At 39.4% G+C, this 24,596-nt stretch overlaps 1 protein-coding gene across 1 annotated transcript; it reads left to right on the plus strand.

Moving 5' to 3' along the window:
* Positions 1-2,589: 2,589 nt before the first annotated feature.
* rhcga (Rh family, C glycoprotein a) lies at positions 2,590-8,313 on the plus strand. Its single transcript, XM_070907174.1, has 11 exons — positions 2,590-2,881; positions 3,593-3,785; positions 4,953-5,103; positions 5,217-5,364; positions 5,522-5,688; positions 5,778-5,915; positions 6,117-6,253; positions 6,549-6,673; positions 6,938-7,011; positions 7,117-7,190; positions 7,283-8,313. The coding sequence occupies exons 1-11, from the start codon at positions 2,656-2,658 to the stop codon at positions 7,314-7,316; spliced, it is 1,467 nt and encodes a 488-aa protein (XP_070763275.1). The 5' UTR covers positions 2,590-2,655; the 3' UTR covers positions 7,317-8,313.
* Positions 8,314-24,596: the final 16,283 nt, after the last annotated feature.

Genomic DNA, 24,596 nt, shown 5'->3' on the forward strand with positions numbered 1-24,596 from the left:
ATGGAATGAAATTGAATAGCTTTGTTGTTTGAATATTTGCGGTGCACTGATCTGTGTCTCATTTACCTGTAGATTGACAAGAGCTCATAATATCTCCAGCGGCATCATTCCTGGGCTCTGCGCGGCTAAGGCAGAGCATACCACACCATGTGACAGGGAACATCGCTGAAATGCCTTCAACAGATAAGATCTGAAACCTCTATACTGTCCCTCTGTCACATGTTCAACCACTCTGAAACGTTTTAGGACGACGTTGTATCACTTCTGCATCGATTAATTTTAATGATCAACAACAGTTATGCAATTTTCTATTCTTTTACAAATTTTTTTTTTTTAATGTAGACCTATTTATTTTGACACAGCATGATCACTCTTTGCTGTTCTTTCCTCAGCTTTAATTTATGATCATCCATTCATTATTTCAGCGAACCACATTCTTCTTCCTCTGTTTGAGAACTTTGTGAATCAGAAGCTTTGATATGGTTTTTATCATCTGAGAAAGGCAAAACTGATCCTTAATATTATCTTTCAACTGCTGAACATTTTACTCATGCATTGTAGCTGATAGAGATGTTTAAAGATGAACAAGGAGTCCTCTTCTCAATACTCATTACAGGATCATTTGCCAGTGACCAGAGAAGTATTCTGCTCCACAACAAGAAAATATAACAAATAAAAACTGGAATTGACATGCGATTAAATGCACATTTGCATTGTAACGCCCAACCTGGTGGTTGGGACCCACAGAAGGGGTCAAAAGTTTGACTTGAAGTGCTGCAAGATAATTAACAGAAGAGGAACTAGAAAAACTAGAATTAGCGCCCTGTGGTTGTATGCCTTTACCAACCAGCCAAGTTGCAGTTTACATCCATGTCTGTCCAGGCGTTCCTGAGATATCACGTTCACGAGAATGGACAGAGAATGGACGGACAACCCGAAAACATAATGACATAAAAACATATTTCTGCTGCACAAAGATATGCTTATGCTTAAAACTCCAGTTTTTGCAGCTTTTCTTCTTCAAATAAAATAAGAACCAGTTGGTTAAACCATCAGGTAGACAACATTTGGGAACAATTCCTTTAAATTCTTTTAGAAAGATATTGTTGTGCATCTGCAACCCTTTTTATTACTGACTTTATGACTTGTTTTAGCATTTACCATCATCCCACTATTGCCACGGTGGCAGTTGTTCAGTTGTTCACAACATAATACAGTACCAACATCCTGAAAAGGCCATAATTCAGTCTGTCAAGAAAACTTAAAAAAAATGTTTTAACCCTTGTGGGCTTGTAAAACCTGCAAAACCCAGATACAAATACAAATAATATTACAATGAAACATTATCTATCTATTAAAGTTGAGTTGGAGCACATCCTATAAATCGTAGCTCGACACCTGAGCACACCCTGTGTTATATATCTATAGCTATATTATCAAAGAGGAGAATCTCATCAGGGATACATAATACATTACATAATGGGTTGAATGTGTTGAAGAAGGAAAACAGATATCATCTGGAATGTTCTTTGTGTCACAGAGATACAGCAGAGCCCCGACATACGATGAATCCTTAAACTGGAATCTCTTCTGGTAGATCATCATCGAGATTGGAGAGCACAAGCGGAACACAAAGTACACATGATTTGTAGGAGGATGTAAAACAAAATAACAAACAGCGCTTTAGAGGCGGCTTCACACAGATTTGTTCCAGTTGAGCCATCACTCATTTTGGTCATAATGATATTCATTTCATGTCACTGGCTGATATCATGCCTCTTCTGGTCTTCAGGCAGTGGTGGACTAAAGGACCTGAAGGGTAATCTGGGTAGTGGGTGCCCAACACAGTAGTACCTATTGTTAAAGGCTCCTTAAACAAGGCACTGTACCCCCAGCTGCTCCAGTGGAGAGGCTCCGTGGTTAGCAGCAATATAAAACTGTACATTCAGGCTCCGTAAATCCTCCATTAAAAGATACAAGAAAGCATAAAATATATGTTGGATGTTACTTATTCCTGGAAGAACACAGCCATGTCTTCTGATCTCCTGTTATACACACCTGAATTCAGTATGCAACTCTAATGATGATATGTGGTGTAAGCCTGACTGACAGGTGTGTTCACTCAGGACCAGCTTAATGGCTTAATGCTCTAACAGTGCACATGGCTGACACTCAAAAATCATTCCAATGCAGGAACAAGTGAACAAGTGCAGTACAGTTGGATTCTGTAGCTGAATATCTTTACCGTTATACCAAGGCCTGATATCTACATATGTTTTCTGATTGTGTTGAACGTCTGGCAAATGTGAACATTTTGTGAAAAATGTCTGGAAGTCATTTCCACATCAAGTTAGTCACCGCATGAAACGTCTGTAGTGAGTCATTTCAATCAAACATTTATGCAGAGGTTCCTGCTGTGATACCTGTTCTAGGAGGAGTGTTGCTACCTGTAGCTGTAGGGATAGAAGGTGAGCAGGGAAGGAGTGGTTTAAGGTAAGGTGTGTCCACCCCCTGTGTTTGAGTGGAGAATGGGAGCACACCCCTCCTAACATCCATATATATATATATGCCTGCTAAGAAGCTGTTGGAAGTTACAGCAGAGCGAGGGTCTGGCTGAGGAGTGATCAGAGCATCATCTAGCAGAGAGTTATCACCATGGGGAACTGTTTGGAGGGTGTTGGCAATTTTTTCGGCCGCCAAAAGAACACCAATGTGCGTGTTAGTCTGCCGGCTGTCTGCTTTGTCTGGCAGTTTGCTATGGTTGTGCTGTTTGGAGTTTTCATCCGGTACGATGAGGAGTCAGATGCACATTGGGTAGAGACCAAAAGGGAACACAACATCACCAGCGACATTGAAAATGACTTCTACTTCAGATATCCCAGTAAGTACAATTGTAGACAACCTGGAAGGAAAATATACCTGCAATAAAAGTTCCATATTTAAATGCAGGTGTTGATGATCCTGTGTCAGTGATGGCAAATGAATTAATTGCCCACCATTTTAAATTTCTTTCAGCTGCATTGGTTTAGAACCAGATTGTGGCCATTTTACCTTTTCTTCACCCTCCTGTTTCTGTCTTTGGTTTCTGTTCTGGCGAGAAATTGCCACATCGCAAAATGACATTCCATTGAAATGTCACAGGTCATTAAAAACAACATGGATTATGATTTAAGGAGGCTGTTTTTCCAGCTAAAAAACTTGGTTTCAAAAGCTGAATATTTTATGAGAGGCCTTCTCTTTTCCTTGTATGTAACACTCAAATATTAGCACTGCACAATGCTAACATTGGTTGTACACCCAGTATGTTGTAACCTCATCATGAAGTTCTCCATCTGCAATAATATCTTAAAGCCAGTAATCAGTTTAAGCAAATTAAACTGGTAAAAAGCATAAACAAAAGCATGAATTACAAATCTATAATTATAAGAAACTTTAATTCGGCATTTTAATGTTAATTCATATGAAGTAGAAAAGTGGTGGAGAGAAAGAGTTCTTTGTCAAAGCTTGATACGGTTTAAATGTTGTATTTAATTATTCTACAAATCATGCCTTGACACTCATCAACAAAATGTGTTTATTTTCCTCTCTTTAGGCTTCCAGGACGTCCACGTCATGATCTTTGTTGGCTTTGGTTTCCTCATGACCTTCCTGAAACGCTACAGCTTCAGTGGTGTCGGCTTCAACTTCCTGATCGCCTCCTTTGGCCTGCAGTGGGCTCTTCTCATGCAAGGCTGGTTCCACACCCTTGACCCGAACACCGGAAAAATCTATATTGGAGTAGAGAGGTGAGTCTCTTCATTGCAAGCAAAACTGATCATTTAGTAAACAAAAGAGATGCAGGTGGGGGTGCACAAGTGCGTTATGTAACTCAAACTGTCCACATTATGGTTTAAAAAAAAAAAAAAAAAGATTGAGGCTCTCTAATGATGTATTAATAATCAAATTTGGCGTGAAAAAAATGTTGTGTTGCCTCAGGGAAACACTGTGTTATAAGGGCAGTAAAACACCAAAGAAAATCTGATAGTTTTGGAACATTTATTAAGTAAAATGCATTAGAAATACGCTCTTTTTTCATTTGTTTTTATATAGTTTTTGTTCAGAACATTTGTATTGTACAGGAAGCACAGCTTTAGTGAGTGTATTGTAACAGATTCAGTGAATATATTCATAAAAAACATTGACCAGACCTCAGTATTACATCACATTACAAGTCCTTCATTGAGCACAATACTACTCTGAAAAGTAGCCTAGCTGCACAAAAAACCCTTTATTACATATATTTTCTTTTTTTCTCCAAATATGCTTCTTTAGAGGTTCTTTATTGTCTATCTCTATTTAAACATGCAAAAGAGTGAAATTCTTCCCTTCCACTCAGACCATGCAGTCACGCTGGGGAATCTTTTTTCTAAACTGTCCTCCGTGAGTCTACTATGTTATAGAAGTGCAATGACAATCAGTGGACTGTTCTGTACAATAAACACAACAAAAACAAATACACCCAGAGAACAAACAGTACAACTGCAGTGAAATAACACTACCTGGCCCCAAGGTTTCTGAGTAAACACAACTTTGTGTAAGAATACACACCATGTGAGCACAGTATTAACTGAAATAGCTAGGATGTGACACAAGGCCCCTCTACAAGACAGAGCCACAACATGAGGTGATGATACAGGACCAGCCTGAGTTGATATTGTACTTTAGTGGTGCCAGTTCCTCAACAAATGTGCAATTCAAATCATGTTATCAAAACCAGATCACATGTACCGACTCTTAGACTCATGGGGTCCATGGGGGCCTGGGGCCTCAGGGCAGTTGCCCGCTTTGCCCACCTGGTAATCCAGCCTTGCTTTGACTCCTCACAGTGATTTGGTTAATTTCTCTTTGGGTGTTAAAGTTTCCGCTCATTCTGACCTTGTTTTCGTCCTTGTCTTTGTCCCCCCCTCCCACAGTCTGATCAACGCAGACTTCTGCTGTGCTGGCTCTCTGATTGCCTACGGTGCCCTCCTGGGAAAAGTAAGCCCTGTCCAGCTGCTGGTTGTCACCTTATTTGGCATCACACTGTTTGCTGTGGAGGAATACATCATCCTCAGCCTCCTTCATGTAAGTCTCGCCAAACACAATCATCCCACCGGGAACTTGATTATTGTTTGAGGAGGAGTGAGAATTTTCCTTCAAACATTGCAATTTCTTTTTTGTGCTGCTTATTCCCACAGTGCAGAGATGCTGGTGGTTCCATGGTCATTCACGCCTTCGGAGGGTACTATGGTTTGGCCATCTCCTGGGTCCTCTACCGACCAAACCTACACCTAAGCAAACGCCTCAATGGATCTGTCTACCACTCTGATGTGTTTGCCATGATTGGTGAGTAACCTGCGATTTATATTTTACACTTCTTCGTACATTTTCCTTTAGGTCACAGTTCATTTGGCATAACTCATATTTTAAATTCATGATTGTCAGACCAGTTTGCTCGATTGTAAATGTGTTAATCGGACTGTGACTCTCTCTCACCTCACAGGTACACTGTTCCTGTGGATGTTCTGGCCCAGTTTCAACTCAGCCATCACAGACCATGGCGACGGACAGCACAGAGCGGCCATCAACACTTACATTGCCCTCGCCTCCTCTGTTCTCACCACTGTGGCCATCTCCAGCATGTCTCAGAAGAGAGGAAAGCTGGACATGGTAATGCCATGTCACTGAACAACGACTAGTAATATAACAGCTATGCATTTCTCAATTTCTCATGACTAATATGTTGTTTTACCTGACAGGTGCACATCCAGAATGCCACTCTGGCAGGTGGTGTTGCTATGGGAACAGCAGCAGAGTTCATGATCACTCCTTATGGTTCACTAATCGTGGGTTTCTGCTGTGGCATCATCTCCACCTTTGGCTACCTGTTTGTCACGGTGAGCCTGCAGTCTTTCACCACCTAACTTTTGATCTGAAACAACTCTTGAAGTTGGTGCTGTGGCTCTATCACTGCTGATGGGAAGTAAAAAAAAAAAAGAACCATTCTAGGTTGTATTACTGGTAAATAATAGGATTATAAGAACGGATGACTCACAGGTCACAGATCAGTCATTAATGTAACTTTTTCTCACACTCAGCCCTTCTTGGAGAAATATCTCAAGCTACAGGACACATGTGGTATCCACAACCTGCACGCTCTCCCAGGGATGCTCGGCGGCTTCGTAGGCGCCATTGTTGCGGCGGCCGCCACTGAATCTGTCTATAGCAAAGAGGGGTGAGTGACAGACATGCACACAGACCCAGACACATAGCTTGAAATTTGGAAAACCTGACCACGCCTGTTTACTGACTCCAACATAGTAAATGAAAGCACTCACTTACATGGAAGCACACATCCAGTTGTCAGGTGTTGTCTTTGTCTATATACACAGATTAAGCAGTGTAATTGATTGATTGTGATTCACAAAGACAGCAATTTCTACTTCATCAACTGAGAGGGAACTGACCTTAAGGTTTTATACAAAACTCTGGATTACAGTGTTTTTTTTGTTTTGTTTTTTACTACCTAGGCTGATCAGCACATTTGACTTTGAAGGCGAGTTTGCAAACAGATCTGTAGGAACGCAGGGAGGCTTCCAGGCTGCTGGCACGTGTGTGGCAATTGCATTTGGACTTGTTGGAGGAGCGATTGTTGGTGAGTTTGAAAAATGTCTTGTGTATTACTGTAAGGAAAACAGTTATCTTTCCATATCAAGCAGTCTGTTTCAATTATTATGTCAAGGGAATCCAGAGTCATGATGGTGTTTAGCACTTTAAAAGATATTTTACTTTTTTGAAGAGTTCTTTGATTCTATTCTTTCAAGTGCAAAATAGGTTTTAACTTTTTTTAACTGAACAATTGCATCATGGCCAAGAAAGTGAGTAGTATTGCTGAATGCCTTTTTTCCTCTCTTCGAAGGTTTCATTCTGAGGTTCCCTATCTGGGGCGACCCTGCTGATGACAACTGCTATGATGATGAAGTTTACTGGGAGGTAAGAGTACTTTTCAACCACTAGATGGTGTTCTTGCCCTTTAAGTGGAAAGTGAAAACACTAGACTCAGATGGCTCATGATCTGATCCCGTGTGTCGGTTTCAGGTCCCTGAGGATGAGGAGACCATCCCTCCTGTGTTGGAGTACAACAACCATATGATACACAAGCACCAAGACATGTAAGCTCACTCACACTTAACACACATCCTCATTTATTCCTCCCTCTCATGAATTCTCACTAAATGTGATCTTTCTTGTTTTTGTTTGACAGATCTGAGTCAAATTTCTCTGTGGAGCAAAGTTAGAGCCGCACAGTGGAAGATCAACACCCTCATATCACTTTGAACTTGATACCGCTGTGAAACAACACTAATTTACAAAAGGAGACGCCCTCAAAAATGGGCAATTCTACAAGAAAGGAACAATATTTTAAAGTGCTGGTCCTCTGCCACTCTTGTCTCACAGCACTTACACCTGATACATTTGCCTGGCACCTTTGTCAGTGATTGGAGGCTTAAGGTTGTGACGACGCTGCACAAAATGGGGACCAAATATCTCATTAATGGCAAGAATGATTCTGAATCTAAACTGGTATTACTCTTAAAGGACATTTTAAACTGAATTTAATTTGTCTCTGTAATATGGGAAGGAACTTCATATAATTTGCTTTCTAGAGTCCAAGCAGTATGACGAGAAGCATAAGACACTTTGTTTATGTTGTCTAAGCTGATTATAATGCACAGAAGAACAGAGATATTTTCAAGAGTCTGGAAATGCATTATTATACATCTTTTATCTTTAATGACTATAGAAAGCTCTGAATTTGTTCATGTCATGCCCATTAATTATTGAATATTGTCACTGATAATGTTTGCCATTTTATTTCTTATAAATGAAGAGTCTGTTGAAATATAGTTGTGCATACGAAAAAGAAGGCATTTAGTGAATAATCAAAGATATTTGTGCAATTTTTGAGTTGTATATCTTACTTATTGCTTTCAAATTATGTATAGGTCTTTCTAAGCTGTGTGTACATATGATTCCACCTTTTATCACACTATTTGTCTGTTACATAACTTACTTGTTCTGAAGGTGGAAGTTTTGAGCAACTACAGTAACTATGATACAATTTCCAGTGATTTTGTTGCTGTAGTGTTAAATGTGGCCTCCAACACACTACATGTGATTATATGTGACAATTAGCTTGTTGCATTATTGACGTATATAGTTTCAGATGTGCACAATAATAAATCCAATGTTACATGAAATTAAACAATAAAGTTATATTATGTATATATATTACATTATTGTCTTTACACTCTTATTGCTCACCTTTTTACAATACACATGAAGGCACCTAGCATAAAAACACAATTATGTCATAGTTAAATAATTACAATACCACACTCATGTGCCTTGACAAACTAGAATAAATGACAATCATCATCATCTTCTGTGCATACAAGTAGCCTAAATAAATGAACAAACATGTATAAAAAGCATTAAATCAATGGCAGTATTGATGACTTAACTATGTAGTTTTGTAGATCCATTAACATTTGCTATATTGCCCTGCCCTAATGTGTGGCATGGTGAATGAAAGCAAAGTGGCTGTATATGTCCAATATCTGAAGTGAAGTAACTCAATCATGGTCAATTAAAAGAAATCAATAAAACTTCTGTTGAGCTTTGAGTTTAACATCAGAGAAGCAGCTACTGACGCAGCAATTCCACCTACTTTTTTAACCTCATACCTCTACCTTGTGGACTAATAGAGGAATTGCAATTAAGAGGAAAATTAATAATCAATCAGAATCAGAATCAGAAATACTTTATTGATCCCCGAGGGGAAATTGTACAGTACCGGTGCTCCCATTCAAGAGTAGAAAGCAGCATAAATTAGAAATAAAAGTAAGAAAGTGAAAAATAAAATAAAAAATATATACAATAGAAATATGTGTATATATATATATATATATGTATGTATTGCACTATTGTGTATGACTATATATATATTGCACTGAGATTTAAGAAAAAGTAATAGTGAGGTAGTATATGTAGAAACAGGTCCAGAAATAACAAATAATACAAGACATACAAACAGGAATACAACATGATGCTACCTTGGCAAAGAAAATTCTCTCATACATGTTCTAAAAGTGACAGTAAAGTAAAATGACAAGTTCAGAGCATAGATGGAAGGATAGGAGCTGCAGTTATTTAATGTACTGTATGTATAAGTTGTCTGGCTTGATGGATGGATAGAGAAGGCAGGACGGATGGATTAATTGTGTAGAGAGGCAAAAGAGGGAAAAATTGACAAATTGTACTACTACTGCAATGAAATATATTTTTGACTGACCTAAGGTTGCATTGCAGCATCCATGTTTCAGAATCAGAATCAGAAATACTTTATTGATCCCCGGGGGGGAAATAACACAAGAAGAACAAGAGCAAGCTACTGCTTACACTTAAGTGCCTAAACAACTCACTGAGAGTAGCATTCACAACTAATTCAAAATGAGCACTAAGCTAAAAAGCTACATAGACAGCCACTCTATCGGTGGAAAACCCATCGAGTTCAGGCGACATGTGGATAAACACCAAACAGCATACAGGAAAGACTCTGTTTTGCAAAGTAAGACATTTAACAAGGCAGTGCATGCCATGTGACACAATACCTGCTGTTTGTCCCCTTTTCTCTTCTGTCCTCTCGAGCTCTGCCCAGGTGTCCTCCATCTGATTCCTCAATGAGGTGCACCTGGCTTAGGAATGAAACGCTTAAAAGCTCCCGTGCCAGCATCAGAGGAGAGAGGCTTCTGGTGTTCTTGATTTAGTGTCTTGGTTGATTATACTGTATGTCTTCATGTTAATAAATCACATGGATTTGGTTGTTTTTCTGTGGTTGATTTTGGCCAGTGGTGGAGTGTTGTTTGCCCCATAGGGCCGCTCAAAGGTGGGGCGTAACATTCTGCCACATTCACTATAAATAATTAAGGCCCTTTTCATTTCAGTTTACAATGACCTTTAGGGGTGCATGTAGTATTGACAAATAATTTGATTCATGAAATTACCACAACCTAATTGTCACGTGATGAAGAAACAATATTTTCTTTGGGTGGGTTCAGCTCATGGCATCACTATTCCTTAAAAATATGATGTCACAACATGATGGGGTCTAATCGCCAAAGAGTCCTCATATTTCTTCTACTTTCCTATTGTGCACTGTGTCAAAAAAATATTTAATTAGTCTTTAAGTATCTTTTCAATTAAGTCTCTCCTGATTGAAATGAAGCTTCACAAACTTCATGATGGCGACCTTTATTATTGATATCTTGTATTCTTGGACCACTTGTGCCCCCATAGAAGGGCCGAATCCGATGAAGGGTGTTTCGTCGGTGTACAGTTTGATGTCTTCGGGCTGTGTTATGTGATTGATGCAGCCCCCCTCCACCCAATTCACCTCCAGTTTTCATGACATTCAGCGGCCATGGATCTTTCCTCATCATAAGTCCCACTCTACATCACATCCATCCACATCTTCAGCCGTTACTCTTCACCCCTTCACCGCCACCACCAGTCCTACCATGGTCGCTCATGGCTGTTTGTTGAAAAAATCAAATGACTGTTTTCGCTGACATATTGAAGCAGCATGGCAGTAAGAAAGTGACTCATCAGTAAAACAAGTACCCAATAAAGCACGTCAAAAAGTAAGCAGCTCAAAAACCTGACCACAGTTGGCAAGTGTCTCACCACTGTGGCAGCTCCTGCTGGTGCCGTGACAAAAACAGTGGCTACTGCTCGCCCTGCAAGAACACTGAAGATTCCTCTCACGACGGAAAAAACAATAGAAATGATTGCTTTCACCATGTGGAAAACAGTCACAATTGCTGCCTGCATGACGACAAAAACATGTTAAGACTCCTGTTTCTGTCATGGTAAAAACAGTACAAAAGCCTGCTCTTACCACGTCAACGGCAGTAACTATTCTTGCTGCCACTGGAACAGCAATTAAGATTTTCTTCATTAAAGCAGTGGCAGATCTGGAGAGTGACTCAATGAGCACATCAACCAGTAACTGGCCAAAAAAGAAAGCCAGTATGATAGCGACCATACCTGGTGAGTAACTGATGGCGCTATATGCTGTTGTGATGGCAAAAGCTGCTTTTATCAATAAAAAAACGACAGCGATGCCGGCTCTCGTTAGCGCGTACACTGTGTAAAGCAGAGCCGTCTCTTGTACAAAGCGGCAGCAACACCTCCTTTAAGGGAACTCCAGGGTGAGCTCTCGGGGTCTGGTCCTCCTGTTGACCTCTGGTGTCGGTCAGGTTGCTCCATGGCTGCTAACAGACATCTGACACCTGTAGTGTCTGCTTCCAAAGAAGAATTAATCTCTCTGCTTTTAACAATCTCTCTTTTAACAATCTTCTCAACCAAGGTGGAAGATATTATATATGATAGTGTTTCTGATCTTTTTTGAACTCTTAATGAACACAATCCTGCTGTAGTAGCTGCTTGATGATATTTGTTGAAACGAGTGACTGGTTAGTTCTAAGTGTTTGTTGTGGCTTTGTGATGTCACAATGGCTTTCTAAAGGGGGCGGGGCTCCAGCTGATGAAAAGAATGGTTTGTGCAAATTGCTATGATGGATCAATGATTTGGTTTTGAGCTCAGAGATGTGATATTGATCATATAATTGATCATATCAGCAGAACATTTTCTTTGTGCTTGCACTGTGTCTATTTAACATTATATGAAAAATAAATATTCTAGCAACCCTATTAATGTGTTATTGCTTATATACTTTTAGTCTTGAATTATCTCTTGAATTTGAAATAAAACCATAGATTTACTTTAAACCTCACAAATCCTAGTTTGAATTTAACAGTGAATGAATACAGAATGCTGCAGGGATGATTGTAGGCTAACCCCGAATGTCCCCAACAACCTCTGTAGTCTCATTTAGCCACTTGTTAGCAACGCCTTTTTAATACACATAAAACCTTCAAAATTCACGAGTGGAAGGCTGGTGGCTGATATTCATGATAATACCTTGATGCTCAATGCTTAACCTGATATTACTAATATTTGTATTATCATATAATATATCAAAGTTTATTTGTATAGCATTTTTCAAAAGTAATGTTACAAAGTGTTTTACACAAAGCAAACAATTAAATAGCATACAGGAATAAAATTCTTCTATTTCTCCACAAGATGGCGGTATGAGGTAAAAAAATAAAAATTTGCATGCAGACTATAATAACTCCAAAAACTATGATGCTTGTATGTTCTTTCATCAGTCCACATAAATGTGTTTTGTGTGGGGGTGGATTTTTCTCTCCTATACTTAGATAAAGTTAGATTGGGAACTAGATTTACATTATTCTTCATTATTGTTTCATACCGAGTGATACCTTAATTCAGGTGACTCTGACCACTCATGGTCTCTCATGCAGCATGAGGGTTCAATGCCTGACTTCCCACCAGTTAGCAAAACAGATGAAGCTCCTTGAATTAGTGGAGAAATATCCTCATCTCTATAACAGCAGTCCATTTAGCCCCATTTTGACTTGACTTAACGTGTAAGTGTGGAGAGTCAAAGAGGGTTAAACCTTCAGGTCATCGTGGGATTGCTTGTTGCCTCCAGGGCTCCAGCCTCCTTGCTCCCTTTATTCTGATGATAATGAGGCCTGGACTGGCCAGTCAACAGGGTCATTTCCTGACCAGTCACTGTGACATTAACCAACTCTAAATACACTGGGTGGACATGTGCTTTGTGCTTGACTTGTCAGGCTGGCTGGTGGCAGACGCTTTATTGAGTGAAGAGGTCCCTATAAAGGCCTGATGGGGTTAAACAAGTTAACTGTGGGGTTATCCGTTAAACCACTGCTGGGGTCATTTACCGCAGAGTCTGTGTGATTAGTTAAACACAGCATTGACATGGTGTCATATTTAAGAGTACCTTACGTGTATTGCATTGTATTAACATGTAGAATATACTGTTTTTCTATGGGTGTGTTTTAATATGAATGAAAGCAAGTGTGTGAAAGCTCCAAGGCCTCATTCATAAAAACATAGCGTTTGCATGTAACTTTACTTGCTGTGCATTGTTAGGCATTTGGTCCAAATCCAAATTGTATTGTAGGTTTATATTATGTAGCATTAATGTGTTTATAGTAACAATGGTATACTAGTAGCTACACTCAAGTGGCATGTGTTTTGGCTTGTTTTGGTTTTTGGACAGAACACACTGTTGAGAGTAACTAATGTGAAAGAAGTTCAAATTCAAACCCAGGATGTTTATGGTATTTACCTCAACTAAATTATTTAAAAAAATGTTTTATTGTATTTTGCATATTGATAGCATATCATGTCACAATTTGGTTATGATTATACTATACTATACGCTGCTTATGTTTTTCTGATGACTTGGTGGTCAAGTGGCATTGTGGGTGATGTTTTGACAAATGAAATGAAAAAAGACAATATCTGTACTTCTGCCTCGATTTTGATTTTCTTTAAATCTCTCTTCATCTCAGTAGTCTCCAGCGTTGATCATCAATCATCACCTTTCTAAAATATATCACATTTTCTGCTGCAGTGGTGTCAAAATGCTCTGTTGTTCTGTTTGCACCCTTGAAGGCTACAAATCAATCTGTGTTCTGTGTTTTTTCCCTCTATAAAATAGACAAAGACAGATAGACATTAGGGATCTAGACTCAAATCCAGTCTTTTCGGAAACTGCAAACATTTGCTGAGATTTTTTTTTGATGCCAGGGCAAGAGAGGGATGAGAGGCTGAGCCACTGTGACAGAGATGTTTCTCTTAAATCACAGTGCAGACAGACCTTGCAGGGACCTGATGCCAGAGGAGAATGGACGCAGCTCCTCTTGTGAATCATATGACCCTGGGGAGAGTGTTTGTGAAACCACTTGGTCTGCTATTGTCCTCCTGGGACTGGCCTCCCCTGAAAAGCTGCAGAAAGCCTGTAATCAGATTAAAGTTTGCTGGGAAGGGGAGGAGGGATTTTTGAGGAATAGCGAAGAGGTCGTGGAAGTTCTCTAATCAGTACCTGCCATTGAAGTGCAGAAGAGGGGCTAAATAACGCAGCAGGAGGGGAGGCGGGAGCCAAGCTGGAGGGACAAATTGGCCTGTTGTTGGAGGGGGATAATGGGACAATGAGGGAGGGGAGTATAATCAGTGAGTATAGACTGGGAGAGAATAGGTGCAATGGGAAAAGGAGGAACTCCAAAGGCGGTGGCCTTGTCCCATCCTGCCCTGGCAATTATATCACCTTTGTGAGCTGATTGGAGCAGGCTGCAGAGTCCATCTGGGCTTTTAGATGGACGTAACAACCTACATTTTCTCACTGTCCTCACCAAGCGGTCTCACCAGGCCACTGAGCGAGATATCAGGGGCTCTTGTGGTCTAAATAAAACTCATCAGCACACTCCTGAAAAGCTCCTGCCCCTCAAGAGGTCCACAATACCTAATTGCCACATGACAGTGACAGTGATCCGTCACATCGCTGTGCTTTCTCTCAGACTATTTCATTGTTATCTCATTTGAAAAAGAGACACTTGCGGCCAAAGATGTTTTTTGTTCTTCTAGTTCTCTTGACAAGCAAGGAAAAAGCTTGTTTGTTGTGTTGAGAAAATACTCTGTAATCTAACCAACAAAGATGAACCTCCTCACTGTCCAGAGCTTGTAATGCTGATGTCATATCACAAGACATCCCACTGAGCGCTGAGCTCCAGCAATCTCTCTGTAGGATCCTTTCTGTCATTGTGATTACTCATCAAACGTCCATTGCCTGAAGAACAGGCATCACTAAAGGCCAATCACTACTTTTTTATTCAGTTGACAAGAGTCCATTTGTTGGGGTCAAAGGGGAAAGTCTCAGGGGGGAAGACCTCTCTGCCAGCACTGGTGAGGAGGAGAACCAGAGAAATCACTATTCATAGCAGGGGAGTGCTTTGATTCGGGCACAAAGGCCACTAGATCCCTGCCTAGATTGAAAGAAGTAGAAATCAGAGCTGCTTTAAAACATGTGCGAGGGATCAAAACTGAATGGTTTAGCTAATTAGGTGCTCCACCTGCCCCTGAGCCCTAATTAGTGCATAAGATATAGTATTTGATAATTATAATAAAAAGAAAAATCTTAACATGACATTATTACATTATTTCTCTTCTTGTTTATTGCTTATTGACAATATTTGCACACGTTTTAACATGTAAACACGACTATAACATTTCACATTTTCTTTGCGCAATAGTTCAAATGCAGAATAGCAACAAATTCACTTGTTGTTGTATCTGCAAAGAAGTGTCCCATCCTGACGAGATCGGATTATTGGTTATATTTTTTGTCTATGTGTTTTTGTTTGTTCTTGTTAGGTATGTTATATATTAACAACATTAGTTTTTTTTAATTCAAATTCAGTCGGCTGTGTTTTGGCTTTGTGTGGAGAGACAAGAAGGAAATGTTAGGCACAGTTTGATATTAAATCTCTGTTTCTGGCCGCTGAAGTTCACTGTCCAACTGCTGCAACCTTGAATGCCAGAGGAGTTTACTCACAGATGTTTCAGACACCTCAAGGCTAATAAATAGCAATTGTCCCAAGAGAGGGACACTTTATATCCCTTATACCAATGCCCTTTATGGTGTTTGACAGAGGCCAATAAAATGAAGAGATAGGTGGAGTAGTAATGGAAATAAAAGAAAGCAAAATTAAAGACAGACAGCAGAGAGAGAGACTATAAGAAGTACGCCTTTCATGGAAAACTGCTCTGCTGTCAGGAAATTAGCTCACGTGCTAGAAGGTACAACAGGTGAATACACTTGTTTGGGTCTGTGTGGGGCTCCTGAGTCAAGTATGCTGCAACTGTACCTCCAAACAATCCCCTTTACTAGTTTCTGCTTTATTTCTGTTCTGTCACTGTTCACTTCTACCCCACAATGTCAAAATCAGCATCGGAACGTTTCTTTTCAACAGAAATAATAGAACCGCTAAAACATGTGCACTGCTTTGTGTTTATCTCTTTTTGGTTTAATTAGACCAGAAACACTCCAGGATTCTTTTCTCAGAAATAACATTTGACACACAAGCATATTGTCATCTGGACACAGAAAGGCCTTTGACAAAGTTTAGGGCATTCTCATTACTATGCTGCTGCTGGCGTCTCACTGCGGGCTGGTCACCAGGCAGGACTGTGAGCTGGAAAGTGTATGTCCTTGTGTAGAATTCACCTCCATCCTTTGGGAGTTTGTGATGAAAAGGGCCTCGCCTGTGACATATCAGTACTGGGAGACACATACAGAGAAGCATGGACAGACACATGAACACACAAACTGTTAATATGCACAACTAAATGGGTTACATTCGTTTATACACCAATTTTGAGTTGAGATGTTTTTGTAACCACTTTTCAGCCCACATATGATCTTTTTGTAGCTATTTAGCCATGAAAATAATATATATATATATATATATATATATATATATAGACATTATAATGTATCACAAGAACATCAGTTTCTCTGTTCCTATAAAACAGACTGGTTACTGGTCGTTGTGTTCTGTGATTGGCAGCCAAGAGATGGACCCATGAGGCCTGTTTTACTACCTTGTATGGACACATGCATGAAAATGTATAAGCAGAAGTGTGTGTGACTCACATCACAGCGCAGGACTGTCATTGACTGACAGTTGCCTCTCAGACTGAGGCTGAAGGCAGACAGTGTGCTGAACATCCTCTCTACCTCTGACACCTGATCTCTGATAAGTTCCTGTTTCCAGAGACCTCGGCTGAGTATATATCTAAACCCACCCTGAAAACACATCCACTGACTAACGATAAACATAAATAGGAGGAAGACTAATAAACTGACGGCCGGAGTTCAACATCAATGCTAAAGTACTCCTCAACAATAACTGCTTCGAGGGTACTGAGGGACGTGACAAAGACTAAAGACAGATACTGATTATATAATGGCCAGTAAAGTCAGTTCAGTGAGATAAGTTACTCACTGTATCATGTAGAGGTCCTCTGGGGTCAAATGACTAAGGAGCAATTATAATAACTACTGTTATCTAACTGGAATATTTCTCCAGAGCAAAATAATATTGGTTAATAAAAAGAAAAGTCATTACTTTGTGCGATGCTATAATGTTCATTTCCAGTGTATTGTCAATACCAGGTGAAATCAATCTGAAGACCCCGTGAGGCCTGTTTTATGGCTTTTAATATAACTGTGTCTTTTTTCTGTGGCCAGGGTTTTTTTTTTTATCCTCAAGAGCACCTTAAGGGTCCCTGGACTTATTGTCATGTGAAACTGACTGAGTACTTGACCTTTTCTTCTTCTTCTTTACAAAATAATTTTTAGAATTTAAAATTTTTAAATAATTACTTACTTTCAAAACTGCTTAAATAAAAATACAAAATCAGCATTCTTGCAGACTAGTAACTTAGGTAGGGTAAAAATCTCTCTCCTTTCCAGAGTGATGCTGTACAAAGTGGTGGGCCTGCAGTGTCTATCATTTATGTAAAGACTAGCGTTGCCAAATATAGTCTTAGGAAGGAAGAGACATTCAGAGCAGAAAAATGTACTTTAGTGAAAGCAGAATTACTGCTTTGAGAAGTGGAAGTACACAAAAAAGCTGCTCTTTACAGTAATTCAAGTGGATGTAAATTGTTGCTTTACTCTCCTCCTCCATTAGACTATATTATGCAGAGAGTGCAGTTGTAGTTGCACAAAAGCATTTCTGCAGCAAATCCATCAATGCTCCTAATGTGAAGACCCAGGTGCCATCTTATTTACACACTCTGTAGGAACACACTGTAATTCTTGCAGGTGACTTATCTTCACCAGAAACAATCAGGTCCAACTAAGTTAATGTTGATGAGACACACTGACAGAGAGGGGGCAGTAATCTCACACTCCACATTGCGACAAGTGCAAACGGAGGAGGGAAAGTCATGGAGAAAAAAAGGAGGGAAAGAGGGGGACAGGAAAGGAGGGGAGAGGAATGATTCTCTTGGGAAGGGAGGGTGTTTGGGTGAAAAGCAACAGCATATGTATTGTTGGAGGCCCTGACTCGCCACCCTGGAGAGCTCCCTGTTCCCACGGTTTGCTCAACAAACAAACGCACCCCCCCCTCCACACACACACACACCACACCACACACCACCATGCACCCGCACGCAGTGGTGATGTCATTAATTACCATCAAAATGAGCATGACAGCAAGCAAGTGTGCGTGCGTCTGCCAGCAAGGCTTTGTGTGTGTGTGTGTGTGTGTGTGTGTGTGTGTGTGTGTCTGCGTGTGAGTGTGTGAGTGTGTTTATGTGCGTGTGTGAGAGAGGGAGATGTAGGGAATGAGAAAGAAAGAGACCATTGTCCATTCTGAAATAAAGAAATCTCCACTGAAGCATTGTAAATGGAAAAGGCAGAAAAATGGACCAAATTCGTGGATCTTTGAGTGAGAGCTGGGCTGTCACATCTCGTCAGAGCCTCACAAAACCTGATGTGCACACATTGCCCTGCCCGGCTACAGAGACACACTGTGGCCCTGTGATTGTGTGCTCTCCTGATGAAATGCAGCCTTTTCCCTCCCAGCCTCACAGGCACAGGGATCCTGCTTTCAGGAACACTCTGTGTGTTCATATGTGTCTGTGTGTGCACATGTGTATGTGTGGGATCTTGCTTGCGTGTATGCTTTTTTTTGTGTGTATCAAGAAAAAACACCTCAAAATGTGTCATTTTTAGGTCCTCATTGTAGAAGGAATACTGTACTTTAGTATTTAGGTTTAGATGTCATGGTAGAACCATTGGGTTGAACATTAATTTAGGGTGTAATGTCACATTTCACGTCGGATTTATTGTGTATGCAATCTGCTAATTAGGAAAAACTATTAGCATCAATCTCGTAGTGGTAAGATTTTTTTTTCTATGGTCCTACATGTCCCTCGTGGGTTCATCTCCTCATGAAATGAGGCCTCTATGCACATATCTGTATAAGTATATGTATATGCATACTATGTAGATTTGCACTGCATTTGAACAATCAAATCTTTTATTGTACTCAGACTTTAGATGATTTATGTTTTTGTCTCAATGCTTTTGTGATTTCTCAGATGCTCTGACACTTTTATAACGTGGTTCTGGAGAAATGTTATTTCATTCTTACTGTATATTTTGAAGATGAAGTGACAAATACACTTAAACTTGAACTGTTGGCAGTATGAGGTAATAAAATTCAGATTTTATCAGATTTTAATGTGAACATAATCAGTTTCACAAATTTAATGGAAATGCACCCAACTGTTCAAGATGAAAAGTCAGGACATCACCAAAGTCAGTGGGATTCATCCTCGATGGAACATGAATGTCTGCACAAAATTTCATGGCAATCCATCCAATAGCTTTTTAGATAGTTCAGTCTGGATCAAAGTGGTGAACGGATCAACCGTCATTGCCACCCCTAAGACCGTGCGGCTAGCATGGCTAAACACTATTCCAGCTGTGCATATTCAAAACATGAATACCTCCAAGCTAAAGCACAGAAATGACCTCCTGGTTGGCTCTTTTTCTGGGTTTGGCTGAAACACAGCCGAGACGTGACTTGGTTGTTGAGACGGGAAAGCAGAGAACGGGACGATTCTGCATTTAAAACACGACTGTTCAAACTCTCAGACTGCTAAACATCCTTCTGTATAACTAGAGAGTCCAGATTGCTTTTTTCTGTTATTATCTCTAACCTGACAGACTTTTCAAATAATTATTACCAAAGATGTGTGTTTGTATGTAAGTCAGTGTGTGTGTGTGTGTGTGTGTGTGTGTGTGTGTGTCAGCTCTCTGCACTTTTTTGGCACGGCATGGATCATTGTATGGACCTTCATTAGAGATCATTCGTTTTTTTTGCAGAGTGGGCCTCACTAAGCTGTGGTTGTGCAGTGAACCAGGCTGGGGACTGAGATTATTGTCGAATGTGCAGCCATGAATGCATGAGATTCCACCTCATCAAAGTTTGCACAGATAATTGCTACTATTTGATCTCCACTATCTGAAAAGAAACCGTGTTAATTAGAGGCTCTGATTGGGACGCGAGGAGAAGAGAAACAAATGTGTGCTTTGTTGTCTTGTTCAAATTTCTCCTCTCAGGGGTTTATGTATCTGCAGAGCTGGAAGCTTTTTGTGTCCCAAACTTTGATGAGGTCCTTGTTTCACGACCAGTCCCATCTCTGTCTTTGGGAAAATATCCATGTGTGCCCCCATCCTCCAAGCTCATCAGCCGTCCCAGTGAACTGAAACAATGCACTGCATTGAAGACACGAGACGGACAGTTGAAAGTCCTTTACTTATATGCATAATTTGTTCTCTGCACGGTAAGCTCCTTAGGATGCGTCATCTCATTTTAAAAAGGATTCACATTTTACAAAATAATGTTACGTGGATTTAAAAACATGACAAGAAACTAGCCCCAGTTTGTGCCTTTCATGAATCATTTTTACATTTGAATCATGGAGCTAAGCACCCATTTTTGCTAATTATAAATACCTGGTGATCTTTTTGAAAAATTAGAAACTCATTCATCAACAATTAACGTTGTTTCAAACGTATTTCCAGGAACCTCAAACACTCTTCTGTCCATCTGGGTGAAAAAATATTCCACCCTCTGCGTGATAAAAGACGAAAAGGTTACGAGATGTATGTGAACCAAACTTTTTCAAAAGTTTTATTATCATTTGTCTCTTTTAATTATCATATATTCGTATCATATATACTACCACTTTTGGGTTGTTGTGTGTGTTGACAGAGAAACATCACAGCAGTTTGGATACAAGATCCTTCTGTTCTGAGGCTCCAATCTCAGGGAAGCACACACAAACATAACTTAAAGATATTGAGTTGGTTGCGTCGACATATCCAGTGTGTTTGTGTGTGCTTGTGCGTGTGTGAGGAGGTAGATGCATTTGAGAAGAACCTGAAGCGATCGCACACATTGTGCTTTATTTCCAGCAGGTGGTGCCATAGTGACAATGACTCAAGTTGCTCATTCATTCTGTCATACACATTTCTTTCATTTCACTCTACTTATTCAGGCTATATGTTGGAAGGAAGAATGATAACACGATGCTCTTCGTACTCACATACGTTCACACCTCGGCCATGTGGTTACATGATCTTTAAATATGGATGTGAATAATTGAGTTTAACCCTTAAAACAGAATATCATACTAGTTTCTATTTTCTGTCATTAGCAGCAGTCATCACTGCTGAGAGACTGACACATACGTATACTCTGCATCACAAACAAGTCATAAGCAAGTCACAAGTTTCACCACCTTCTGCTATCACCCCACTATCTTGTTTATCTAATAGGGCAACATGCTCTGCTCTGCATGCTCTATACCTTGTGATACATTATTCACAGTCTTTGACTTTGTCTAACACATATCCACATTGATGATACTTACTCCCCCCATGTAGCCTCTACATCATGTCATGAGGTTGTCTTACAGTGTCAATAGTCAAGTCCTTTTCCAGTCGTTACCCTTACATGGTTATACATACGTCTCTCAACAATCGCTCCTAGATTATATATCAATACATTTTCCACTTACAAGTACATAAACATTTTAAACACCTCAATTTCCATAACACTGGTCATGTTCACATGGTTCAGTTTATATTTACAGAAAGCATCCCTCTCTCTTTCACACTCTATACAGCTCCAGCTTCATCTCATTCATGCTGCTGAATGGACTCCACTGTTAGATAACACTGTGACCCTGACTACAAATTGGGCTCACTGTTATTTATGGCGTCTTGGGTTTTTTTCAGGGTGTCCAAACCGGAGCAACAGAAAACCTCACATCCGAATCGAGTAGCTTATAATGATGGATGGTGTTCAGTCTCAAGTACTTTTTCCTGAACTGTGAGTTCAACAACCAGCTTGAAAAAACATTATCCTTAGTGAGAAGTACACTAATATGCTATCCAGCATATGAACCCTCGGACCCTCTTTTTAAATTAGAACAGTTACAAATTATTCAGGGACACATCTTCAGAATTAAAAATGTATGAACACGATATTAACCTTATGGAGTAATTGCAGGTTTCTTGAGCAGAAAAAAAAAGTAAATCATTATGAAAATAGCAAAATATAATGGCCTTTAAGGATACTAACTTCAGATGCATCCAACCATCTGGTTTATGGAAAATCACTGTATTTTTCTGGGTGGAATAATCATAAAAACAACAGAGAACTTAAAATATAAAATCTTATCAACTATGTTTTCAACAAACTGTTTTCAGTACTTTTTTTTGTTGAAACAGGCTGAGTTACACATTTATTTATTAGTTTAAATAGTCCTAATTGTAATAAACTAACACAGACGAAGTAACACTGAAATCTGAGTCTGACAAACAAGTTCACTCCCTGTTAGTCAGATGACAACCATGAAGAGGTTGAACCAATGTATTCAGTGGAGAATCAAGTGCAAACATTTCATTTGGACATCCTCAACCTGTTTGTTTAAATGCGTAAAAGGCACACTGACTGTCTTCAAGCTGAATGGCCATCTTCAACAGTAACTTAATGCAATTTACAGCTGCGGTTACAAACACACCATGTATTGTAAAGTGCTACATAACCAGAAACAAGCACCTTGCTATTGTTTGTCCATGGCTTTTATGTTTAATTACCTTTGTTTCTAAATGTCATTATAGGAAATTAAGCTTTAATAAGTACCAGGAGCCCTCTTACATTTTTTGGAATCACTTTAATTGTCTATTTCAGTAAAAGAATTGGTCAGTTAAATGGCATTTTAATCTGCAAACCAATTGGCACATGTGGTTCATGCATAGTCATGTTGCAAGCCCAGACATGCATTTGGTTCTGTGTGTAAAAATATCTCCAGAAACTCATTCAGCCACAGAAGCCATTGAACAGAGAGGAGAAATCATTTTGTTTGTAAAAACCAACAAATTCCACATTTATAAACTTATATTTAGTTCTGTTCTTGCCTTTATTTGTGGACACGATACAAGTACCTCCTAAGCATCTTCTGTAATCTCATGAAGATATTAACTGTTTTTGAGGAAGAAACACACACAAGTTCTTCAAACATCATGGTCACAATGTATTGTTGTGTTATCTTTGCTTTTTGTAGCTCAGAAAGTATTTGTCTCGTGGTCAGTGGTACAGACAGCCAAGCAGTGTCATAATAATTAGGTGCTGATCTTCCTGCACCCCTTCCACTGATAATACTGTATTGGCAATTACCTTTCTAGCAGAAATGATGTTCTTGACAAATTTAGAAGTTAATCTATTTCACTATAAGAGAACACACATTTAACACCTGCAGAACAAACAAACCTGTTAACAGTCATGGTTAAAGTCTTTTTCTACTCTCCTGAAGAGGTCACTGCAGCTCCTGTGCATTTTGGGAAGTATGGGATACCTGCTTTGATAACTTCTATAGCTTCTATATGTGTCTTTACGGGAGATAAGGAGTTAATACTTCTGTAGAAAACCTCGTTAGGCTGAAAAAGAGTGATTGTCTGACATGATGTACTCAAAATGCAAAAAGAGGTGGAGGAGGAAAGAAATAAGAAAACACTCTCTGACTCTCAAGCTGCTCATCGGTGGAGGCGTTTACAACCCTCTGGAGTCCAGGTTAGCTTTGGTTAATTTCTGACGATTTCCTATCTGTTCATGTCGTTGTTTTAAACCGTCCTTCCTCTACATGCATTGTGTCCTTTTTTTCAGCACAAACTCAGCTATAAGTCTGACTTATTATTCTGTCAATTTATGTATATATATAATATAATACAAGAAAACCGGCACAGGCTCCTATAAAAATGTAAAGATCTTTAGTGATAATGACTCAAAAATATTATAGAACGATTCAAGATTGTAATAGAATATTGTTTCACTATTTATACACCCAAAACAGCAGAGAATTGTAAGAAGTACAACTATAATACAGTCTACTTACATGTAAATTGATTTTATCCTAACTTGTTTTTGTGCCTTTTTCATTGAAAGTCTAAATATAAATCACTGAAAATATCAAGAATTCACAGTTTTACACACAAACAACTGGTGTTCTCAGATTGTCTCTATATATCATATATATAAATATATATGATATATATAAATATATATGATATATAAATGTAGTAGTTACTTTAAATTCACTGATGACAGACTGCAGCTTACTGGATCTGGAGCTGCCACTTATGAGACACTGATGCATTTAAGGCAGCCTCAGTCTGTTTCATCATGTTGTTCTTCAGCTATCATCTTTTCTTTCTGAGATTTCCATCTTTCTTCTGAATCAAAAGACTGAATAATAATAAGAAAGAACGTTTTTCTAATTATATGGAATCTAGGCTTATTTAGCTGCTGAAAGGGAACTATGGTGCCCCAGCAGCCCCTTAAATTTGCCCAAAAAGGAGTAGTGCTGATGAGGTGAGAAACAGAGAATGCCTAAAACAAACTGTAGAGGGGCTCCAGCAAAACAGCCAGGGGCTTAAGATATATTAAATTACCATGATTGGGACTTAAGG

This window comes from Enoplosus armatus, chromosome 1 (genome assembly GCF_043641665.1).
Source record: "Enoplosus armatus isolate fEnoArm2 chromosome 1, fEnoArm2.hap1, whole genome shotgun sequence".
In the NCBI taxonomy this organism is placed as follows: Eukaryota; Metazoa; Chordata; class Actinopteri; order Centrarchiformes; family Enoplosidae; genus Enoplosus; species Enoplosus armatus.

What these genes read in the sequence shown, in the direction of transcription:
- rhcga (XM_070907174.1), top strand. Translation starts at nt 2,656, where the DNA reads ATGGGGAACTGTTTGGAGGGTGTTGGCAATTTTTTCGGCCGCCAAAAG. An exon ending in TCATCCTCAGCCTCCTTCAT is followed by an intron (nt 5,104 to 5,216) that starts GTAAGTCTCGCC and finishes TTATTCCCACAG; the next exon opens with TGCAGAGATGCTGGTGGTTC. An exon ending in ATGATGAAGTTTACTGGGAG is followed by an intron (nt 7,012 to 7,116) that starts GTAAGAGTACTT and finishes TGTCGGTTTCAG; the next exon opens with GTCCCTGAGGATGAGGAGAC.